This window comes from Carassius carassius, chromosome 40, assembly GCF_963082965.1.
Source record: "Carassius carassius chromosome 40, fCarCar2.1, whole genome shotgun sequence".
Taxonomy (NCBI): Eukaryota; Metazoa; Chordata; class Actinopteri; order Cypriniformes; family Cyprinidae; genus Carassius; species Carassius carassius.
The window spans coordinates 8,887,287-8,909,255 of record NC_081794.1 but is presented as its reverse complement, the minus strand read 5'-3'; the positions used below and the strand labels follow the sequence as shown (position 1 = coordinate 8,909,255).

The 21,969-nt window shown below is 36.0% G+C and overlaps 1 protein-coding gene across 4 annotated transcripts in view; it reads left to right on the top strand.

The window, feature by feature from the left end:
• The window catches only part of ccser2b (coiled-coil serine-rich protein 2b), an 81,958-nt gene extending 68,771 nt beyond the window's left edge, over positions 1 to 13,187 (top strand). For 2 of the 4 annotated variants that reach the window (XM_059531949.1, XM_059531948.1), the window contains exons 8-10: positions 1,260 to 1,346; positions 2,349 to 2,459; positions 11,428 to 13,187. In XM_059531949.1, the coding sequence (XP_059387932.1) occupies positions 1,260 to 1,346; positions 2,349 to 2,459; positions 11,428 to 12,231 (1,002 nt within the window). In that variant the 3' untranslated portion in view covers positions 12,232 to 13,187. Of the gene's footprint in view, positions 1 to 1,259; positions 1,347 to 2,348; positions 2,460 to 4,479; positions 4,991 to 5,563; positions 5,604 to 11,427 lie in introns of those variants that run through there. The other 2 variants (XM_059531952.1, XM_059531950.1) reach the window with 2 other exon arrangements.
• Positions 13,188 to 21,969: the final 8,782 nt, after the last annotated feature.

Here is a 21,969-nt window from a genome sequence, read left to right as displayed (position 1 = left end):
GTGTAGACGATGCACATCCATACCAACACATTCTACTGCAGTGATAGTTGAGATTCAATGATCATACCAAGTGAAGACATTGAATCATGATGTCATTAATATTATATTTAATAGTTAACATTTCCTAACAAATCTCCCTGCACATTCTTACAATGTAAGTGTCTTATTAGTTTCCAAAATTATTATTTTAGCTATTGTAACACCAAAACTGAAAGTTTTTATTTAGCCGAAAACAAAAATAAATTGTTTAATAATTTAATTAATAAAATGTATTTAGTAATCTACACTCAGAAACTACACTCAAAAACGCCACATTAAAGAGCATCAAAAAATATGTATTTCTTTTTTTGTATTTCATTATAAAATTTACAGAATTTAAAAGCTGGAACTTTGTTTCATGTTAAAAGTAACAAAGCACAAAGCTCATTGCAATTATTGAATGGCTGACTTAAAGGCGTGAAATATTATTTCCAAGCATTTACAGTATACTGTCCCTCCGAGCACAATGCTGCATGGTATAGTTTCTACTCTTGATGATTATTATATATTGCTAATCCTATAATTCTAATAAATATTACAGTCCAAGTCTGCAGTAATAATTCATTCACAGACATTAATTCTAAAAATTAATCATGTCTGAACAAATCATGAACACCTACCTTTGTCTAGGCATATGATTATTCTCAGTTGTAATGTGTAATGCAAATGTGATGTTAAAACTGAATCGTTTGATGCACCAAAATGAAAAATAAAAAAATAAAAGTGGGTATTGTCATATTTTTGCCATTAAGAAATAAGTATGTTAGGCTAATAACTGATCACGTATGACTAGGGCTGGGCGATATAAAAAAAGCTGCTTCCGTGATTACCGATAAATCGCCATCACCTGCTTATAATTGGAGTGGCATTTAATAGACAGAGCCGTAGATCGCTGACAAGCTATGCAATATCACGTTCATTATCCCAGATGAATCGTCTTCGATAATGAAAGCGATATTGCGTAGCTTGTCAGCGATCTACGGCTCTGTCTATTAAATGCTGCTCCATTCAAAAGCAGGAGATGGCGATTTAGCAGTAATCACAGAACCAGATTTACTGACTAGATGTGCATGATCATATCGTTAGATATATCGCCCAGCCCTACGTATGACTAAGCTTATAAATTTGACACTTTTCCATTTAAGCTTTCAAACAAATCAACATCTGTTCTGATTGGGGAAAAAAGATGCAGGTTTGTCTTCTCTTCTGTTATTTTCTAGGTGGCGCTGCTCCTGAAAGAGGTTCAAGAATTGAGAGATGAGCTCAGAAGCAAAGATAGGATGATTGCTGAACTTTCCCAGCAGCTGGTTTGTATTATAGTCTTAATATTTACTTAAGAGGAACTGACTTCAAACATCAACCAAAAATCACAATGACACCAGCACTGTAGAAATCAGTCAGAAAAATGCAAGTCTCAGAAAAGTGGGAAAATGCTATATTATTAGCATGTTATTTCCGATAGACTACTGAGATGTGCTATGGTAAGTAAAGAACTCGTCAATGAGATTGTGAATGAGGTAGTAACAATAAAATCATGTTACTACTAAATATATATTAATCTGTCTTAAAACAGGCAATGTTGGACTGATTATTAATACAAAATCTAATTCTTGCATGCATAAGCTGTATTTATTTATTTATTTATTTATTAACAGTTTCTTATCAAAGAAACAAGAGTGAATATTTTTAGGAAATTACTTTTGCAGGCATGCAATGAAAAAATGTTGCCAAATGAGATTTTGTACATGAACTCCGGACTCAGATCCCTTCTTAATCATTAGAATTTTCTCATAATTCATTTTGTTTAGTTAGAATTTTTTTGTGTGTAGGAGTTTGTCTTTTATACTTATGTTATATGAAAAACTGGAGCTAATTTTAGGCAAAGATAGATTTAATTTAAGTGATAATTTTTTTTTAGCATTGTGACATTTTCATTTGACACATTTTTATCCTATTTCATTTTATTTTTGTAATTGGTAATCAGTGATGATTCTCATTAGATTCTAGCTCATATTACATACTCCATAAAAAATTTATAAATACTATTTGAAAAATATATATTATTTTTGCTTAATATAATTAACATATTGTTACAATACAAAACAGCTTAATTGTTGAAACAGGATTCTTTTTTTAAATAGCAAAATTTATTAATTTGATTTTAGGATATTGTTATGTGTGTTGTGACCTACTGAGAGTTCCTTGGAAAAACAAAAACAAATGTGATGAAACCATTGTGTCATTTGTATTCTATTAATTATACTGTTTTATGTGGCTGTACATGAACATTTTATTTTTAATTTTCATAGTCTTCTCCAGTAGAGGATATGCAGTGCTACTGCTTGCAGGGTTCAGAGGCTAACAAGGAGTCACCGGAGCACCAGGACAAGAATACTCAAACCTTGTGGAAGGCACATAATGTAAGTAGTATACATGCAGAGATAGAAAACATGAACAGGGCAGCTTTATCACTGTAGTGCTGGGTATACTACGTACATAGTTAGGGATAGCTACATTTACCCCTCACATCACTTCTACCATAATGTGTAATTTGTAAACTAATACATTGTGTTATCTGTGTTATGTATCAGCTTCATATTTATGGATGTTCTGACAAAGTTAATTTGCTCTTAACTCACCTGATACACCATTGAACCTGTGATGCAGAGCACTTCGGTACAAGACCTGTAAAAAACAAGTAATGAAAGAGCTCAAAGACTTGTATGAGCAAACTAAAGTTGCATGGTTATGCCTATTTGCTATTGTTAACACTATCTGTTAGGATTAGGGTAGGGTTTTTTGTCACACATAGGGTCAGTTGCATTGTGTTTTGCGAATGGAAGACTGTTTAGTGTATAACGTACAATTTGTTGAGTATTTTGATGCCAGATTTTACGTGATGTAATTTATCTTGATTAACAGATTATCTTAATGGCATAGTTCATCCAAAAATGAAAATTCTGTCATCATTTGCCCACCCTCATGTCATTCTAAGGCCCTGTTTATACTAGTGCGTTTCCGTTTTAAAACAGCGTTTTAGAATGAAAACGATTCTCGTCTACAGTATACTGGCGTTTCCGCTACGTTTTAGAAACGATCTCCGTTTACACTACACAATCTAAAATGCATGCCACGTGACCATTCATGCAGGTTCAGCCATAGATATGAATAGGTAGATTCCCTATTATTTAGATCGTGGACACGTCTACGTGCTTGGAGCGATCAAATGGGGAATCTACCTATACATCTATGGGTACAACAATGCGCAAGATGTTGTCATTTACACAGTCATCAAAGATACGCAGAGAGAATGTGATCAGCCATGCCATCGTTTTCAGAAGTCTTCGTTTTGGTCCATTTATGCTGATACGCAACCTCAGAGTTTTCAATCTTAAATGGTGTCTGCATTGTTTTCAAATGAATCTGTTTCCAAGGGTCGAAAACGCCGGAGTAGTGTTAATAATAGGTTGGAACCGTAGCAAAACAAGTTTTTTTATATATATATATTTTTTTAATTAGGTGAATTTGAAAATTGCCAATCAGTGTGTACATTGTCTACTGAAAGTAGTATTGTCATAAAAATTTCAATAGTTTTCACTTTTCTTGATCCCATAGCATGAATATGAGTAATCACTATTATGTATCACTGTTTCAGTCAATGTGTTGTTAGATACAGTTTTGCATTTAAATACAGTTGTCAGTCCTGAAATCTGCAGTGTACATAGCAGATTAATTTATTATTATTATTATTATTATTATTATTTACATTTTGAATGTTACAGAAAACATGCAAAGAGTGCTCATTTTATAATTACTAAACCTGCCAGTCACTTCTGTTCAGCATGAGCTCACTCTTGCTTAAACTCCCAATATTCAAATTAAATTGATTAAAAAAAAAAAAAAAATCGATGTACTTTTTACATTGTGACGGTCACATGATCTACACTTACTTTACTCACATTGGTGGCTGCTGCACCACGTTGCCTTCTCATTGAAAATCAATGACTATTTCCCTTCATCAGTGCGAATCACTGTCAATGTGAACACACTACTAGGAGTTTCTATACATAGTAAATCAGTTGGATTCAGGATGTTTTCTTGGGCGATATCAGGCATACGAATGGAAATTTGGAAATTTGCCTTTGGTTGCCCATTTTGAAATAGTTTATTTATTCCAACCCAGGCCTCAATGAACAGCTTGATGCATATTGCACACAAAAATGACAAAATGCTATTCGGTGCACTTATCAAGATTTAGGAATTTCTGAATTTAGCAGAGTTTGCAATGTATGTAACGGGACAGTCAAAAAGAAGTTCTGACACTAAGACTGAGATAAATGACCATCTAACTTTGTGTATCGTATATGTGTGTGTGTGTGTGTGTTTTGTGTGTGGTGCTGGGGTCAGCCTTTCTCTTTCTCTTTCTCTTCCTCTGTACAGGGCATTTTGCTTGCCCCAATCCTCTCCTCTTGGCAACACTCACAGCGGGGGAGTGTGCGGCCATGCGCGCCACGTCACGACAGACAGAGTGAGTCCTTAACCAAGCGAACCGGTCTGTGCACTAGCCCCAGTGCTTGCTGCATGTCCGCCTGCCTCTCCCTTGTGCCCCCTGAGTCATGCACACAAATCCACCATCCAGTCACATTCCAGTGCAGAATCAGTCCATTATTTGCTCTCCTTCTAGTTTCATTGTCCTTATCTCCCGTTTGTCTGCTTGGTTTAAAGTCTGCAGCCCCTACTTTTTGTCCCTCAACTGACTTTCCTTGGAGATCGGAGCTGATTGATTGTTTTCAATAGAGCATTTATGAAATTGTCATCTTTTTTAATTGAAAATGTGCAGTTGTGAATCAGATCCTTTGGGTGTAAGGAAATGAGGAACTGCCCAAAACATAAACATTTATACATTGAAAATGTTCAAGTCTTATTCATGAAGTCTTTCATCAGACAAGATATTTGATCGTGAGACATGAAAAACAAAGATGAAGCTTGATGGAACTCACCTTGTGATGTTAAGTTTGAATGTATACAAATCTGTACAGCAGATTTCCAGTTAATTTTCAGAACGTAACCCTTCAGTCTTTGTTCCTCATAAAAAATGTTGCATGGCTTCAGAAGGGTAGAGTCATACTGACTGTGATACTTTCATCGTGAAACTCTTTGACTTTAAGACACACATATTCAGTTTCTGTATTTGGTAGTGTGCGTACATTGAGCTGTCCAGACAGAATCTGTTTTTAGTTCAGCATGGACCTGAATGCATTTTTTTTTTTTTTTTTTTGCTTTCATTCATGTCATCCGAAGCACAAAACCATGGTCACTGTCATGGCTGAATGGGCTGTTCAGTTTTTGCAATTCTTCTTTTTTTTGATATATAATATTATAGTAAAAAGTTTGCCTTCCTGTTGTTTGTCTTGTGTGCTTCGGTCGCTTCCTGTTCTGCCCCTGCCATCTGTTTTAAATCTTTCACTGACTGATTTTTCCTTATTGTTTCTCTCCCTCTGCCTCTCCCAAACTCTGGCAAAAGGAGTGGAGCATCTAGTACATTACTTCAGAGACACTGCGTGGTATAGTACTGCCTGTCTTTTCTCTAAAACACCATCTCAATGCCTTCTCAATCTTTTCTTTCTCTTGTACTCTCTATAAGTCTTTGTTTTTATTCTCTCTTATCTGTTTGACCAACCCCTATAGTTCTGTGAAATCTGTGTATTGGAACTCCCGGAGTTGGAGTCAAGACCAGTACAAGATCCAGACAAATATTAGAGTGGCCAGCCTGGTCACTTTGTTTAGGCTTAAGTATGTAACATTTACAGGTATAAAGATTTTTTTTTTTCTTCTTACATTTGGATAGATACTGAAATGTACAATACCAACTTATTGAGAGCATCTACCTAATAATAATAAAAATAATAATAATAATAATAATAATTATTATTATTATTATTACATATTTGCTGTTTTAGAAATGCAAAATATTACAAATATTACAATCATAAATATATCAATCGTAAATATAAAAAATTTGTATATAGTTATATTTTTTATTTTATAGATGTAATCTATTTTATAGATTATAGATGTATTTAAGATCACTTAACCTTAGCCCCAAACCTAAACATGACTAGAGGTGGGAGAAAAAATCGATTCTCCGATGCATCGCGATTTCTCTCTTCAATGATTCTGAATATTTCAGAATCGATTCTGAGCTTGTGGCAAATGGCAATAATGCTGAGGAAAAATGGAAACCCCATAAATAGCCTATTTTCTGTAAACTTTCGTATACTTAAAGAACACTTAACTAGTTTTTAGTACAGATGCCCAGTAAAAAATTTGCACTAAAATGGAGTGGACCATTATATTTGCGTCTTATCTTATTGAATATCTATGTATAGGACCTTCTCTTTTAGACACATAATTAATCGTATTCAAATGTATCATGCGACATGATTTACTTACGTTTGTGCTCGTCAAATTACTGGTATTTGCACCATTATTTATCACCCAAAAAAACATGTCTTAAACTATTTTGTGCTTGAAATGGCTGTAGTTATTGTTGCTGAGATCGCAGAGAACAGAGCGTGTGGTAAAAGGAAGAGAATTTTCACACGTATTCATTTATTTGGAATGCCAGAAGAACACATTATGTGAACATTTTGTTTGCCAAGCCATGTTATTTTTTAATTTGCTTCAGAAAATAAAAGACAACTTGGAACCCTCAACAAGGAGTCACATAGGCCCCTGGTTCTTTTCAACGTACTGTGGCTTCTTGATTTCTTTATTCTTTATTTGCAACAATGCTAATTTGAGTTACGCTTTGTAGAGTGTGTTATTCAATATGTAAATGAGATTGTTGTGTCTGTGTTGTTCAATTTGCACATGTTAGTAAATACATGTTAGTTTTGTAATTGCGCTCTCACGTTAATTTTGCCCCTGTACATTGTCCTGCAGAGTTTAGCTTCATCCTTAATCAAACACACCTGAAACATCTAACCAAAGTTTTCAGGATTTTTTTTAATTGAACGGGCATGTGTGTTTGATAAAGGATGGAGCTAAACTTTGCAGGACAGTGGCCCTTAAGGACCAGAGCTGCCCATCCTTGATTTATACTTTGTTCTTATTGACATCTATGTATTCTTATTCGAGTGGCTTTAAAAGAAACACACTGTACAAGATGTACTTCCTAATGAATAACTGCAAAATAAGTTAAATATTGGGCTTAACTTCTAAGGCCAAGATCCAGACCGAGGTCTGTATTGCCAAGAACCAGACTGTCCATTTTAAATGGAGAAATGGAGAAAAAGCTGAATTAATTAATTTCAAACATTGCACCTAAGACTGTCAGACAAAGACATAAAGTGATGAGACAAAGGCCCAATTGGAGGCTGTATTTATGTGGTCCTGAGAGTTCTCAAGCTCAAGACCACAAGAACAAGACTTAATCTTTTTACACCCTTAACCCTTTTTTGTTAGACTTGTAATTAGGAATGCAAGATATACTGTTACTGAAAATGCAGTATGTAAAATGTAAAAAATATGATACAGGCATTGTGAAAAATTTGGAAGATCAGTCAGTGAGGCAGCTGAGTGATGACAAATGGTAAACAAAACAAAAGGTGTTGATTTTCAATATCTTTGCCCTCAACTCACTAAAAAAGCAGCCCTGTAGCAAAAGCAGCACTAAAGCAAGATATATAATTAGGTGGCAATTAGAGAAAACAAAACGTGAACCTACAAAAACCAATCTGTAAACAATTCCACAAAACATGCCACTTCAAGGCAACACATCAAACCATGCAAACCAACTGCCCTGTGCTCATCCTGAAATACATCCCATATATATTATTAGAATATATATATATCAAAATTATAGAAAATAGACTGCATAAATATATATATATATATATATATATATATATATATATATATATATATATATATATATATATATATACACCAACACGCCCCCCCCTCAGAATTCTTTTGTTCTTTAGTATTTACACGAACAAAAAATACTCTTCCACAAGGAAAAAAATCTAAATAAATATAATAGCCTTTTTCTATCTTAAACACTATTTACCCTCCAGTACACTCACGTTAATACCTGGGAATGTGAAATGCTGAGCAACCAAACGGTTTAAACCATACGGGTTAACAAACAAACATACCGTATTTTCCGGACTATAAGTCACACTTTTTTTCATAGTTTGGCTGGTCCTGCGATTTATAGTCAGATGCGACTTATTTATCAAAATTAATTTGACATGAACCGAGAGTTTTAAGAATTAACTAACAGAAAACATTACCGTCTACAGCCGCGAGAGGGCGCTCTATGCTGCTCATTGCCCTGTATTTTACCCCTGAGCAGCATAGAGCGCCCTCTCGCGGCTGTAGACTGTAATGTTTTCTCTTGGTTCTTGGGTCTAAATAAATGCGACTTATAGTCCGGTGCGACTTATATATGTTTTTTTCCTCATCATGGCGTATTTTTGGACTGATGCAACTTATACTCAGGTGCGACTTATAGCCCGAAAAATACGGTAATTTACTATGTACATTAGTAGCCTACACAAATAATACATAATACACAAATACATTTCCTAACTTATTCTAAGTTAAGGTACAGGCTAACTTAATTGAAATTGTTACTTGCTAACATAGCATTCTCTTCATTGCTAACATTCATCCTCTGTAACACATACTAGCACCAGTTAATACTTTTTTCCACAGTAGAATCTGCATTTGAAAGCCTGGTCAGTCACTACTGCTAGTTTATTTTTGTGGCTAGCTAACGTAGTTATTTTGCCTACTTATTCTGACTCTGCTTTATGAAAAAGCTTCTTATATCCCCTTTCTTCTTCTTGGGTGGCATCTACAAAGTACAAAAAGGGGCAAAACATGGAATATTAAAATGTTTTTACTCTGGCCTTTGTATGTGGCAGAGAGACAGCCCTGGTAACTTACCGTCTGCGTCGTCACACACACACACACACACATACACACACACCACCCGCTCGCTGCTAGTGCAAGCACAAAAGTAGTCCCGGCCCACGCGTGTACGCTGTCAGATACCCCGCCGCCAATCACATTACGGTGTTTCTTGTACTGTCTTCGTCCTGGCCATTAGAATCGATCCAAATAGCAGTGCAAAGATCCAAATAGCAGTTCAAAGGAGCTTGCTAAATATTGGTGGGGACAAATTTGTCATCTCAAAATATTGATAGGGACTAGTACCTAGCGTCCCCCCCTAAACCTACGCCCATGCAGAATAGTCCATCTGCCATCAGTGTTTCAACTGTAACGTTAAAAAGCGACTGGAATATATTTTGTACATGAAGAAAGAAAAAATAATGACTTTATTCAACCATTTGTCTCCTCTGTGTCTCTCCGCATCACCATAGTGCCATTTTGAAGAATATCCGCTGGACGCAAGCAACGTACCGTCTTCTGTGTCAGCAGCACTGCATGGATGTGCTATTTTCGGATGTGCTATTTTCAAATCAAAGTGTAAATGCGCATAGAAAATGTATCCTTTTGTCATGGCTGACACAGAATAGTGTACGCAGTTTGGGTTCAGCTGATATTCTCCAATGGCGCTATGGTGATGCGGAGAGACAGAAAACAAATTGTTGAATAAAGTTGTTATTTTTGTTTTGTTTTACTTTAACTTACACCATTCTTTCAGTCTTTTAAAATATGTAATACTGGAGATTTTTGCATGGTATTCATGTGACGATACCACCCACCGGAAATCATCCAATGAAACAGCAGAGCAGACATCAAAGACTCCGCTAACAATAGTACTGTACTCCAGCACCTCAGTGTCCTGCATTTCTTGCATCACGTAGAATAATTCACTTTGAGTGGATAGGTTGACTTCTCTATTAATAGCATGTGTATTTCTTGTGATCTTGAATTATTTTAAAGCAGGTGGAAATTTGTCTATGTACCATCATTTGAAAGCTCACCTGTGTCCGACTTCGAATGTTTTGCTTTGTGACAATACCAGCTTCTGTATTCTAGATGCTTTTTGGTGCCGGTCCTAAATTGTGAACCTGTATTGCGTACTTGTTTGTCAGTCTGAGAGTGTGCTTGAGTTCATGTGCTGCTTTGAGAGTGACCTCATCACCTCACGTGTTAGTCTGCATCATTGCTAATGAGTGTGGAGAGGCTGAGCTCCACTTTGCCAAGAACTGTAAGGATCAAAGCTCTCTCAGACAGCTTGTCGTGTGGATGCCTCACTCTGTCTCACTCCAGTCTGAGTTAACATCCAGAGCAGGTTTTTCTGAAGTTGTGTGGGTGCTTGTGGTGATAGTGTATCATAGAGCACAACCGATATATCTGTTTTAATGATTAATCAGCGTTTATAGTTGCTTTTTTGTACGGTTTTATTTATTTATTTTTATCAGCGTTGATAGTTTTTCTTTGTAATCCTTTTTTAACCCTCTTTATATCATATGCATTGGCACTGGATTCAACCTCTTGGGTGAAATAAAATTAATTACGTTTTGATGCATGTCTTTGCTTTGTACACAAAAAGTGGAATTAAAACTTTTAATTAAAAAGAGAGTTCACTCAGAAAAGAACAATGTCATTTACTGTTAGGTCGTTTTCTTTCTTGATCTGAGTTTAAGGTTTACCAAAAAAAAAAGCAACACTATGAAATACATATCTCCTATATGGAGACAAGACTCTCAGTCTGAATTTCAGTCAGAACTACATCTGACTATTGTAATGTCTGTACTTACTGTGATTGAAAATCACTCATATTTTGGTAAAGTTTTTGTCCATGTTACCCGTCTCTAAGTACTTTAATTGGGCTGAATAGAAAGTGACTTCATAGTGCTTAAATCTCCCAATGAGCAAGTCAGTTTTGACTGTGGCAAGGAACCAAAAACTTGTTGTTGTTGTTGGAAGGCTATTTAAAAATACAAGACTTGAGTTGATTTTAATTTATTTCCCTATTCCCCTCTCTCCTTCTTGTAATCCTTGCAATCCAAATATTTATCCGATATGACGGTCAAATTGAAAGGTAGTCAGCAGTGATGAAGCGTAGCGTTTTATTATTATTTTTTTAATAATTATTAAACATTCTTTTGGTTAAAGAATTACTTTTTATTTTCTAATAAAGTTAAATACAATTTTTTTTGTGAAAACCTTTTGTTCATATTATTGATTGATTAATTTAGCAATTTTAGTTATTGGTATCAGGAAAAAATAGGTTGACCTCTAGTGTCTTGTATACCCAATGTTTAAAAACAAAAAACAAAAACAAAAAAAGGACAGACCAGTTGTAGTAATCGAAGAATCACCCTAATATGATCATTTTGAAATTAGTGCAAACAAATGTTTAATAATAGCTTCTTATTCTTTTTGTTCTTTCCTCTCCAATAGCTTCAAATACTACAGACTCCCAGATTCTTACCCAACAAGCCCCACAACCATGGAGGACTTTCAAGTCCTACCTCTTCAGAGGCCCCTTGTGATGGTTTGGATGCCAAGCCTGGTCACCACCCACTGATGCCCCAGTCCTGCTCTCCAGACGTACAAAGTCCTATCACTGTTGAGTCTACCCCAAACTGTGCTATACCAACGGTAACTATATCTGCTGATAGCTCTGCTGCCTTCTCTTCCAGAACTTTTCGGAGCTCTGATCCTGCTGAGCTTGGCCTCATGAGCAGCCAGGTTAAAATCAATGAGCCAGCAATCTCACCAGCTTCTGCCAGCTTTTCCTGCAAGTTAGAAAGAGGTATACAAAAACTTCCTTTGAGAAGAAGCAATTTTTTAACCCTACAACCACCCACTTCTATTAAAAGAGCTTCGACACTCATTAAGCCCCAGGAAGTACAACGAGTCAGTGAGTTCACTGGAGCCCTGGGTAGGTTTGGAGCCACAGGTCAATTCAAAACAAAACATCAACCTTTATCAGCTGCCGGACTGCTTTGCCTCAACCCAACCCGACAAATTACCATGCACAGCACCACTGCACCAATATTTAATCAACAAAATCAAGGGTGCAGACAGTCTCTATTGCTCAGAAACATAGAAACCAGTTTACCCAGAGTCAGTGCCCCCCTCCAGCCCAAACGTTCCCGCCTTCCTAAGCCAAATACAATTTCTTCTCTACCAAACCCTGCTCAGCAAGGTCAAACAACAACCTCCCAGACTCTGCCTTCTCGTATGCTTCCACAATTCTAGATTAGCTTAGCAGGGCTTTGGGCATCCCACCAGAGTGTAGAAAACCTGCTTCTTAAGACCCTGCTTGTAAAGCACCAGTCAAGTATCATAGCAGTTATGCTTACTATGTACAAACCATGACATAATGCACTAAGTTGTAAGAGACACTACTGTCAACCTTGTACCTATGCACCTTGCATAAGATATTGCTCCTTTGATAGATTAGCAAGTCACCACTTCTGTATGATATCGACCAAAACAAAGTAGAGTGTTATTATTGCTCCCACATGAATTATTATTATTATTTTTTTTGGAATTGCTCTCATAGATTCTGTAGAGAGACTTGCTTTTTCCTTTCTTAACTACCACCACGGTATGTGCACCACGTGGGCCATGATGAAGGGGTGCCCACTGAGATTGTTCTCTTCCAATTGCTTCGCTACCCATCTCTCTTTGTATATTTTGTTCTTTGCCACTAGCATGAAGATTGTGTCCTGCTGGAATTGGCCTCCCACCACTATACCCAATGAGAGCAAGTTCTGGAAGCCAAGTTAATCTTAACGCCAGAATGAGTTGTAAGGCCGTGAACATAAAGTAAAATGAAAAACAAAACAAAGCAAAGGAACATAAGCCTATATATTGTGGGAGTTTGAAATGCAAGGTCACTTTACAATTACAATGATTTCACCAAGTAGGACATGTTTTTGATTGATACATCAGCTCTTTCTGATCCTCGAATCTGATTGGCTGATATTAGTGTCCAACTTAACTCCAACAGCCGTTCCACTGTTTGCATCAATCTATTTTTAGAAGTTGCTATATTTCTCACAGCGAGTGTTATGTCGGCCGCACAAATCCGATTGTGGCTAGAAGGGATATGGCTCCGACCGGAAACTAACAATGAAATTGAATTTTCTACCTATTAAATTGTGTTTTATTAACATCTACACCTACACCAACCGTAAACCTACCCCTTACAATAAGGCAAAAATAGTAATTATTGTTGCACAGTGTGACATAAATTACACTATATTGATGTGCGCATGCCCATTAGCCACAGCTGTCTTCCTTCTAGCTTTAACCCCCAAATCCACTATAATTAAAAAATTAATACTGTTTTGTGTCACGGAATATAGTTTTAAGAGTATTCTTTAGGAGATAAAATACTTGTTTGGACTTCAAATATGTGGTTTGTTAATAAAGATAATGTCTATTTAAAGATTTGTTTCAGAATTTTAGGAGCTGTGAGCTCCAGGGCTGTTCAGTGCTCATAAACCCTCTGAGTGTGCCTCACCTTCTAAAAGTGATATATATAAAATATATATAAGTCATGTCCTAGTCAAGGTGAACATATACTTGATTGTGACTCACAGGAATCAAGGAATGCTTTAAGCATGTTTGCATTTTGGCAAAACAAAGCACACAGTGATTCGAGAGCAGTGCCTGATTGCAGTCATAGAACAAGGAACTTGTTAATTTATTATGAGGTCCAGTTAGTCTCTGTTAAACTCACCCTTCTAAACTTTGCTCCCCTCTGGGTCATTGCACCAATGTAACCAGTTCTGCTTGACCCACTCTGAGTGGAGCTTGAACTGACAACAGCCAACATAGGAGGTGGGCACGCTAACAAGGACACCGAAGACTGCAGCCTCTATCCTTAGTAGCTAGTACGCCTATAGTTTTATGTGTGCAGCTCTTACTAGATGGCCTCTTTTTACATCCAGTCCATACCTGATTATATAATTCAGTGCTACACTCCTCAATTTCTTCTTAACTTATTTAGTTTTTGTTCTAAAAATAAGGAATAATAGTTATAGATTTAATTTGAAAGTTTTTTTTTTTTTGCCTTATTCTTTTTTTCTCACAGTCTCTACTTCCACACGGTTTAGAAATGGGAAACATTTTCCCACTTCATGTACTCTTGTAGTTAAATCTTATGAAAAATAAAATGTCCAAGCTTTGTGGCAGCAGCACCCAACTTTCATTTCACATCTACTCACAACAAGATTGCAGGTCTGATTGCATTAGCAAACATCACAGAAAATGGTTAGCACAGACTAGGCCTGGGCGATAAAATGGTATTGACATTTATTGACAGTAAATCTCTTCAATAACAATATAAAAATGTTTGATATAGTGCACAATGTGATGCAGACAGCACACACAATCACGTAAAACATGCTGAATTGAGTGCTGTGCCTGCCTGTGATGAGGACATTGTGAATATATATATATATATTAGTCAAATTTAAAATAAACATTTGCATTTGAATGTTAGGAGTTCATCAGGGAGCATAATCAGTGACGAACGATAAGCGGTGATGATGTAAGTGACATTATTGCATTTTAAAGGTGCCATAGAATGCATTGATACAATATTTTAGATTGTTCTCTCATGTCCCCAGAGTGTGTATGTGAAGTTGTATCTCAAAATATCCCACAGATAATTTTTTTTTGCTTCTTGAAATTGGCACTTTTAGGGTATGAGCCAAAATGTGCGGTTTATGTGTATGTCCCCTTTAAATGAAAATGAGCTGGTGCTCCTGCCTAGAGCTGTAATCGAGCCTTAAAAGTTAGGCCCGACAGGACCCAAGCCCGACAGATTTCGGCCTGAGCCCGACAAGTACATTTTGATTGACAGCTTTTTAAAAGCCCGAACCTGTTTACAGCCCCACATTATTCAAATGTGCGCACACACACAGCTCTTTTGCCTTTTGTCAAGAATTAGTTATTTATACATGTTTTAACATAATTTATTCATAACTAACATAGACTAGGCCACTTGGAAGTTGGAATAAAGAAATAAAATAAGTTCTCTGTAACATCTTAACATCTCAGCACTCTAAATAGGCAAAGGCTCATTTAGCCTATAAATAGACCAACGCACCAATAAAAACAAGTCTTTTTTAACAAATTAAATTAAGACAAATTTTAAATTAAGATGGGTATTTGGCAATAACGAAATTAAGATAAAGGCTTCACTGGATTTGCTTCACCGCTAGCAGATGACATTTAATAAAAGAATAATGCCAACATTAGCGTAAATACATATTATGCATTTAAGACTCAATGAATATTTCGTTTGAAAAACCTTTACTCACAGAGATTAGGATAAGCCTATGTTTTTGTGGAGGAGAATTATTAAATCCACTGTAGATGGCTTCAGCGCTCTCACTGATGGTGCGTTATTATTTACTCATTATTCTCATTATAAACACGGTCAAAACTTTTCCACACCTCAGACTTTGGTTTAGTTGCTGGTGCAACCAAAACGTAATCGCCAGAGGCAAGCCTCCGTTACACCTACTCAGCATCCATTTTCGCATCTTTCTCGCTCTAATCGAAACACATCACATGACCGCTTGTTTACCTCGCAAACCGGAGCACAAGCCCGAGCCCTCATAAGATGATATAAATTAAGCCCGAACCCGACCAAACCCATCGGGTCCAATCGGGTTCGGGCTAAGATCTTCAGCTCTACTCCTGCCTTCCTTCTCAAGAGAGTGTGAAGCTTCAAGAGCTCATGCTTGCGAGCATACCGGTGTTACGGTTTAACTGGTGGTGACCATGTTACTGAACTCACATTGCTTCCAAATATGTTTTTTAACTACCACATTCCTATTCACGATAATTTTGGTAGCACATGAAGGCAGCATTAGTGAAAACAGGCAGAGACAATAGTAGCTTTAGCAACATTAGCCTTACAGAGAGCCAAGAAGCTCTTTTGGAAAACAAAATATGATGCGTGATGCTTTTTTTGTCTCAAGTCTGGATGTTTGCGCAGAAAGCATTGGTATAGATCCCTCTTTCAGAAGCAATCTTTGCACAACTCCTAGAGACTCCTAAGTTCGTTGGTGCATCCCAACACACATCACTTTTAATGGCTCTTTGGCACTGACATTGTACATCCAGCAGCTACAGCAAGAGAACAGTAATGGCGGACCGCAGCTTCTCACTCAGGGCTGTGTGTATGCCAGTAGGGCAGAGAGCATCACAAATGGGCGGGACTTTCCCAAAGTGAGTGAGTGGATTCTTACCATTATAGGCTGGTTATTTTCACATACTGCAGCCACACAACTGTGTTCAAACACCTTATAAAAGTAATTTTTGCATTCTATGGCACCTTTAATGTTGTGTTAGTCTAGCCCACGAGATGCGCCGCTGCTGTGTTATGCATTCAAAATGTTAGAGAAATGTAGAAGCTCAATGCGGAAAATATCTTGATTAGGTGAAAAGCAAAACCAAGCCATTCATACAGATGCGTAATTAACACATTTTTAGATGGACAAATATGACTACTGCACTCGCGTCTCACACAAGAGATATAGCCATGCAAAGTTAAAACTGTTTAAACTTTTAGAAAATATGTCGAAAATTTGTGGAGGTTTATTCCTTTGCATTCCTTTGTGTCTCATGTTTTTAAATGCAATCTGTGTGATGGGTGATTTGGCTCTTTGTATTAAGCAATGCATAAATACATGATGCTGTTTTGTTCATAATTATGCAATTTATGAAATTATATTTGATTTATATTAGTTAATTTAGATGTAGTGCAGGTTTTATAGACATTTATTTCCTTGCCTTGACAATTTAAATGTGTGCTGTATTATTGTGCTCATTGTTCCCTCCTGTTACCCCGGGAAACAAGCCATAATTTCATTAAGACCAATTTAATCTGCATAAAAACATTAGAAATGAGATATGTTTAATTTTTATTTAAAAAACAACAACAAAATGTTTTTGTTTGTCTCAGTAAATTGGGTTAATTTAAAAATACAGTGGTAAATGTATGTTTGTGTATATATGTGTATATATGTATATATATATATATATATATATATATATATATATATATATATATATATATATTTATTTATTGCTCCTTTGTTTTACAAAAGGTTATAAAAAATGTCAATAACTATTGATACCGAACGATTTGAAACATTATATAATTGATAATTTGTTTTGCTATATCGCCTAGCCCTAGCGTAGACACTGACTTATCTTGTTCGAATCTGTCTGGCCCTTCAGTTAACACGACTACTTTCTACATGAGTCAAACTGTTTATCCCTCCATCTCAGTTCATCCTTTTTAATTCATCTTGTACATCCTTTGCCACTTCTACATGCTTGGAGACGCCATTTAATGAGGCTGTCGAGATGGCATCCACATTGCATTAGACACTGTTGATGTTAAAAGTGTTTTAATGATACAGATCCTTAATACGGTGGAGAGGAACCTGACACAATAGCCAGATTAACTGCAAACCCTCACCCTAATCCCCAAATCCTCTTCAACATACACTCACCTTACAAAATTCTCCCATCGCTACATCTATTCTCTGCTTGTGGCTTCAGCTATTGCTGGAGAGAGTATACTGTAGATTTGAGTGAGTACACAATATCTCTTCTGATGAATTGTAGATTAGATGAGGTGTTCTTTTGCTAAAGTGCTTTGGAGTGAAGACGTTCTGAGACTCTGTCGATGGAGGAGAGCGGAGCTCTTACTGAAGGCTCAAGCAAACAATTTAGTATCTTATAGTTTCTCATTCTACTGACAGAAAGCAGCCAGCAATATGTATAGTAGTGTTTTCCTACACTTAAACATGAAACAAGTAGCTGCAAAGTGTCTTTGATTATGAAAATCATTAAGGTATAATGGAGAAATGTTATTGAACCTAAACCGTGTTGTGTTCTCCTTTGTACGTAATTAACATTCACACAAGTGTCTAAGAGAAGTGTGTAGTGCAAGTGTAATACATTGTTCCAATGTTTTCCAATCATCTTCATATTGAATACTACACTGTAAACCTGTCTGTTGCTTTTTATTTAAAACCTAACTTATATTGTAAAAGATTTGCTTGGAATTTATAGTTGTGCTATCTATCTATGTTGTTACGTAATGCCATGACATTCATAAATTTTAAAAAGTCCCCGAATACTTTTTGGCATTTACCACATAGCCTAGCTACTGTGTTTGCACTCCAGTAGCCTCCTGGAACCATAGAAATCAAATTTAGGACATTTCAGTTACATTGTGATGTGGAGAAGAAAGGAAGGATCAATATGCAGACAACCAGAGTTTGACTCACCCTTATGCCCATACTCTTTTCTTATCTCCACTCCTAATACTCAATTTAACTTTACTTCTAACAATAAATAAAACTTATAAACAGGCTTAATGCAACACAGCGCAATGCTCTGTACGGTCAGAGAATAATTTCATCCAGCTAATGCAAAGTGGGCAGGAGCGGGACTGGAAAAAATCCGACCTCTACCTGCAGGCTTTTGCAGGTGGGAGCAGGTCAAAATATTACATCAATTTTGCAGGAGTGGGCTAGAATCTCACAGGAATAAGCTGGAGCTGGTCTGAAAAATCCAAGAAATGTTATGTGGTATACTGTCTTTACATCAGTATAACGGTTTAGAAACTAGAAAATAATTTCTGTAATTTTTATTTTAGGTCTGTGTGAAATACACAAACGTTAAAATGCTTTTGTGGTCTCACCAATTTTGTGGATTACTTGAAATTTTTGATTTGTAGATATATAATACTTGTATTTTGTCTTTTGTGGTGGCACCTATAATAAAAACAAGTTTGTTGGGGATAAGGGTATACTTAAAGGAGGGTTTCAGGATTTCTTTTGCCTCAGCTGATGCATGTAAACAATAAGGAACAATATCACTCATTACTGTATGTCCCCCTGTAGTATTATATATAGTATCAGATGCAGCAACATGTTAATGCATAACAGAGACATATTTATTAGCTCTTTTTGTAATGTTTTTATTGTTCTTTTTGTATACCACCGGTTTACTTAATTTGTGCTACATTATAACTGTATGAAAATGGCACTGCCTTTTAATGTAAACTTCTTTTCAAATGTAATTTATTTGTGCATTTTGTGTGTGTGTGTTTATGTTACTGATAAAAGAATACCCCTTAATCAGATATGCACTTTAAATGTAGAGATGAGATGTTTTCGTGTGCTTAGCGTCTCTCCATGAGGTTGAGTGTACAAGAGCTCTAAATAAAGACAGCACCAAAAGCTACTGCAAACTTTTTTGTACAAGTAGGTGTTTGTGTACGTCTGTGAGTGTACGCTGTGTACGTTTTTTTAATGAAACACATGAACATGTACAGATAACCTACCACACACAAAAAATAGTGTCTCAAAATAAGATCTCAAAATTCTGGACTATCGATAATACCTATAATAGTGTGAGATTAAGTTTTGTAATATAATTTTATGTTTATGTAAATTGGGTAATTTTGTTATACTTCTTGGTGATGTAACTGACATTACTGATAAGGATGGGGAATGGATATGCTGACACGCATAGAGTGGGTGTGTGAGAAGAAAATGAAGTGTGCATAAGATGGGTAAGCTGTAAAGCATAGTGCTCCTAAAAGCATGAGCTCTGTCAAATAAGTCAAAGTAAAGTTTCATATCTTCATGTTGGTCTGCATTATTATCTTAAACCCATTTACAATAGACTTAAGATTCCTCCTATGTTCCACAGCCCCTCTTACAATATTAAAGTCAAGAAAAGGAGATAGAACCTTTTCCTTTTCATTTTTTAAAGTTGAAATCTAAATTAAAGTTTCAAGCGATTTGAATGAATCTCAAGTATTATTCAAGCTCATATCACAGACCTGTACCCCATATTGTTTTCTGAAGTGCAGATGAAATGTCTTTTGTTATTGGTAAAGTCCTTCCGAGGCACTACAAAATGACAAAAGCTACTAAAATTTCATTTGGAGTTAGAGGAAGAACTGTCGTAGCTGTCTGGAGTCTAGTTCCACCTACTTGATCTGGTGTATACCAAAGTCATTACTGGCTTTAGCATTTGCATATTTAATCTTTGAAACTGCTCCCACACCCATTTGCTAACTCAAGGCATCTAATAAAGGAGTTTGGAGTTATGTCAGAGAAAAGGACAGGCTCATGGTTTCACACATAATTCTAATACTGAATAAACCAAACCTCTGCTCAAATTCAGCTAAAATGGGCCAAAATGAGCCAGAAAGCAAAAAGTAGAAAGAATTGAAGGTGCCATTAGTCGGGTTTACTTTTTTTCTCTCAGACACTTTATGTAATCTTTGCTTCCACAGCATTTGAATGAATTGTAAACATTTGTAGCAGTTGCTATTAAAGCATGCTAATTTCCTTGCTATTCATCTTAACTTCTACAGTACCTCAAGGACTTAAATGAAAGCAGTATGTGTTATGTTGCAGGAACGCTGTTAATCATGACATTGTAAATGTAATGTATGGTTGATTCAAACACTTTCAGCACGTGTTAAAAGTAATGTATTTACTGTCTGGAACAGAAATGAACAACAAATACACTGAGAAAAACAAGTTGATGGGAAAAAGAAGGAAAAGATATTAAGTGACGATTTAGATTATACAAATCACTAGTATATCAAAGTCACAGAATTGTTTCAGAATCAGACTACACTAGTTGCTTTAATGGTTTGTTACAGAAAACTGAATCCATTCTAAATGTGGCTTAGAAGAACAGTAATAACATTACTTTGCTTGAATGACTTAGGGAAAAAAGCTGCATGCATAAATGCAAAGCACATTTATGTAAGCAACTGTTTGTTTATTGATTCATGTTCTTTTACAGAAATTGGCTTCAAACTGTCTCCTCCAGGTTGCTATCAATGAGAAAGGGGGGATGAACAAAACTCTAAGCAAAATTAATGCATAATTCAAATCAATACAGACAATTCCTTTATAGTAATACAGTACACTGGAATTCATTTAAATGCATCTAAATTCTGTATTATTTGCTTTTTGACTTTACAAGTGTGGACTAATTCTCAAAAAGTAGGCCTTAGAGAGAAAAAAAAAAGGTTCTCCAAGCTGTGGTGGTTCTCTTTGGTTATACTGTATGTCACTGATACTCTTTTGAAAAATCAGACACATGCTGAAGCCAGACTAACCACCTGTTGTGGTCTACTGTGAGCATCTACATCAAAATCCAAGCCTGTCAATTCGACATGGCATGCCTCTCATGCCATTTGTAAGATTATAAAAAGGAAATTAAAATGGTATGAAATTGACATCTGAATTTCAATGTGAGTTTTCCAACAGCTGTCAGGACTTATCAGCCAAATTGCATGTTAGGAGTTGCATCTTGAAAGTAGGAAGTTTTCAGATAAAGCAGAGTATAGAGATGGTAGAAAAGTGAAAGCAATTAACAGAATCATGTTCATTACTGTGAAAGCAAATGTTTTAATATTTGTACCACTATACTTTCGGAGAGACTATAATAAAAGGTGTGATGTTTTTATATTATAAGTGTATTATTTGTAATGTGCACTTCAGTAAAAATATTTTCAGTAAATAAAAAGATTTTTCATGAGTAAATAAATGAATAAACAAACAAATGAACAAACAAACGAATCAATCAATCAATCAATCAATCAATCAATCAATCAATCATACACTGTGTCATGATATGAAATCTTAATTTCTGTCATTCGCCAGTAGATGGCTTTAGTGCTCCATACTTTGCCTGATCTGGGTTGGTGTAGGGCGATAGAAAATAAAGTTTGTACAGTATAAAAACCATTATGCCTATGGGATGTCCCCACTTTTCACAAAAATAAACGTGTGTGTTTGTGTGTGTGTGTGTGTGTGTGTGTGTGTGTGTGTGTGTGTGTGTGTGTGTGTGTGTGTGTGTGTGTGTGTGTGTGTGTGTGTGTGTGTGTGTGTGTGTGTGTACATTTTCTATAACAGTCCT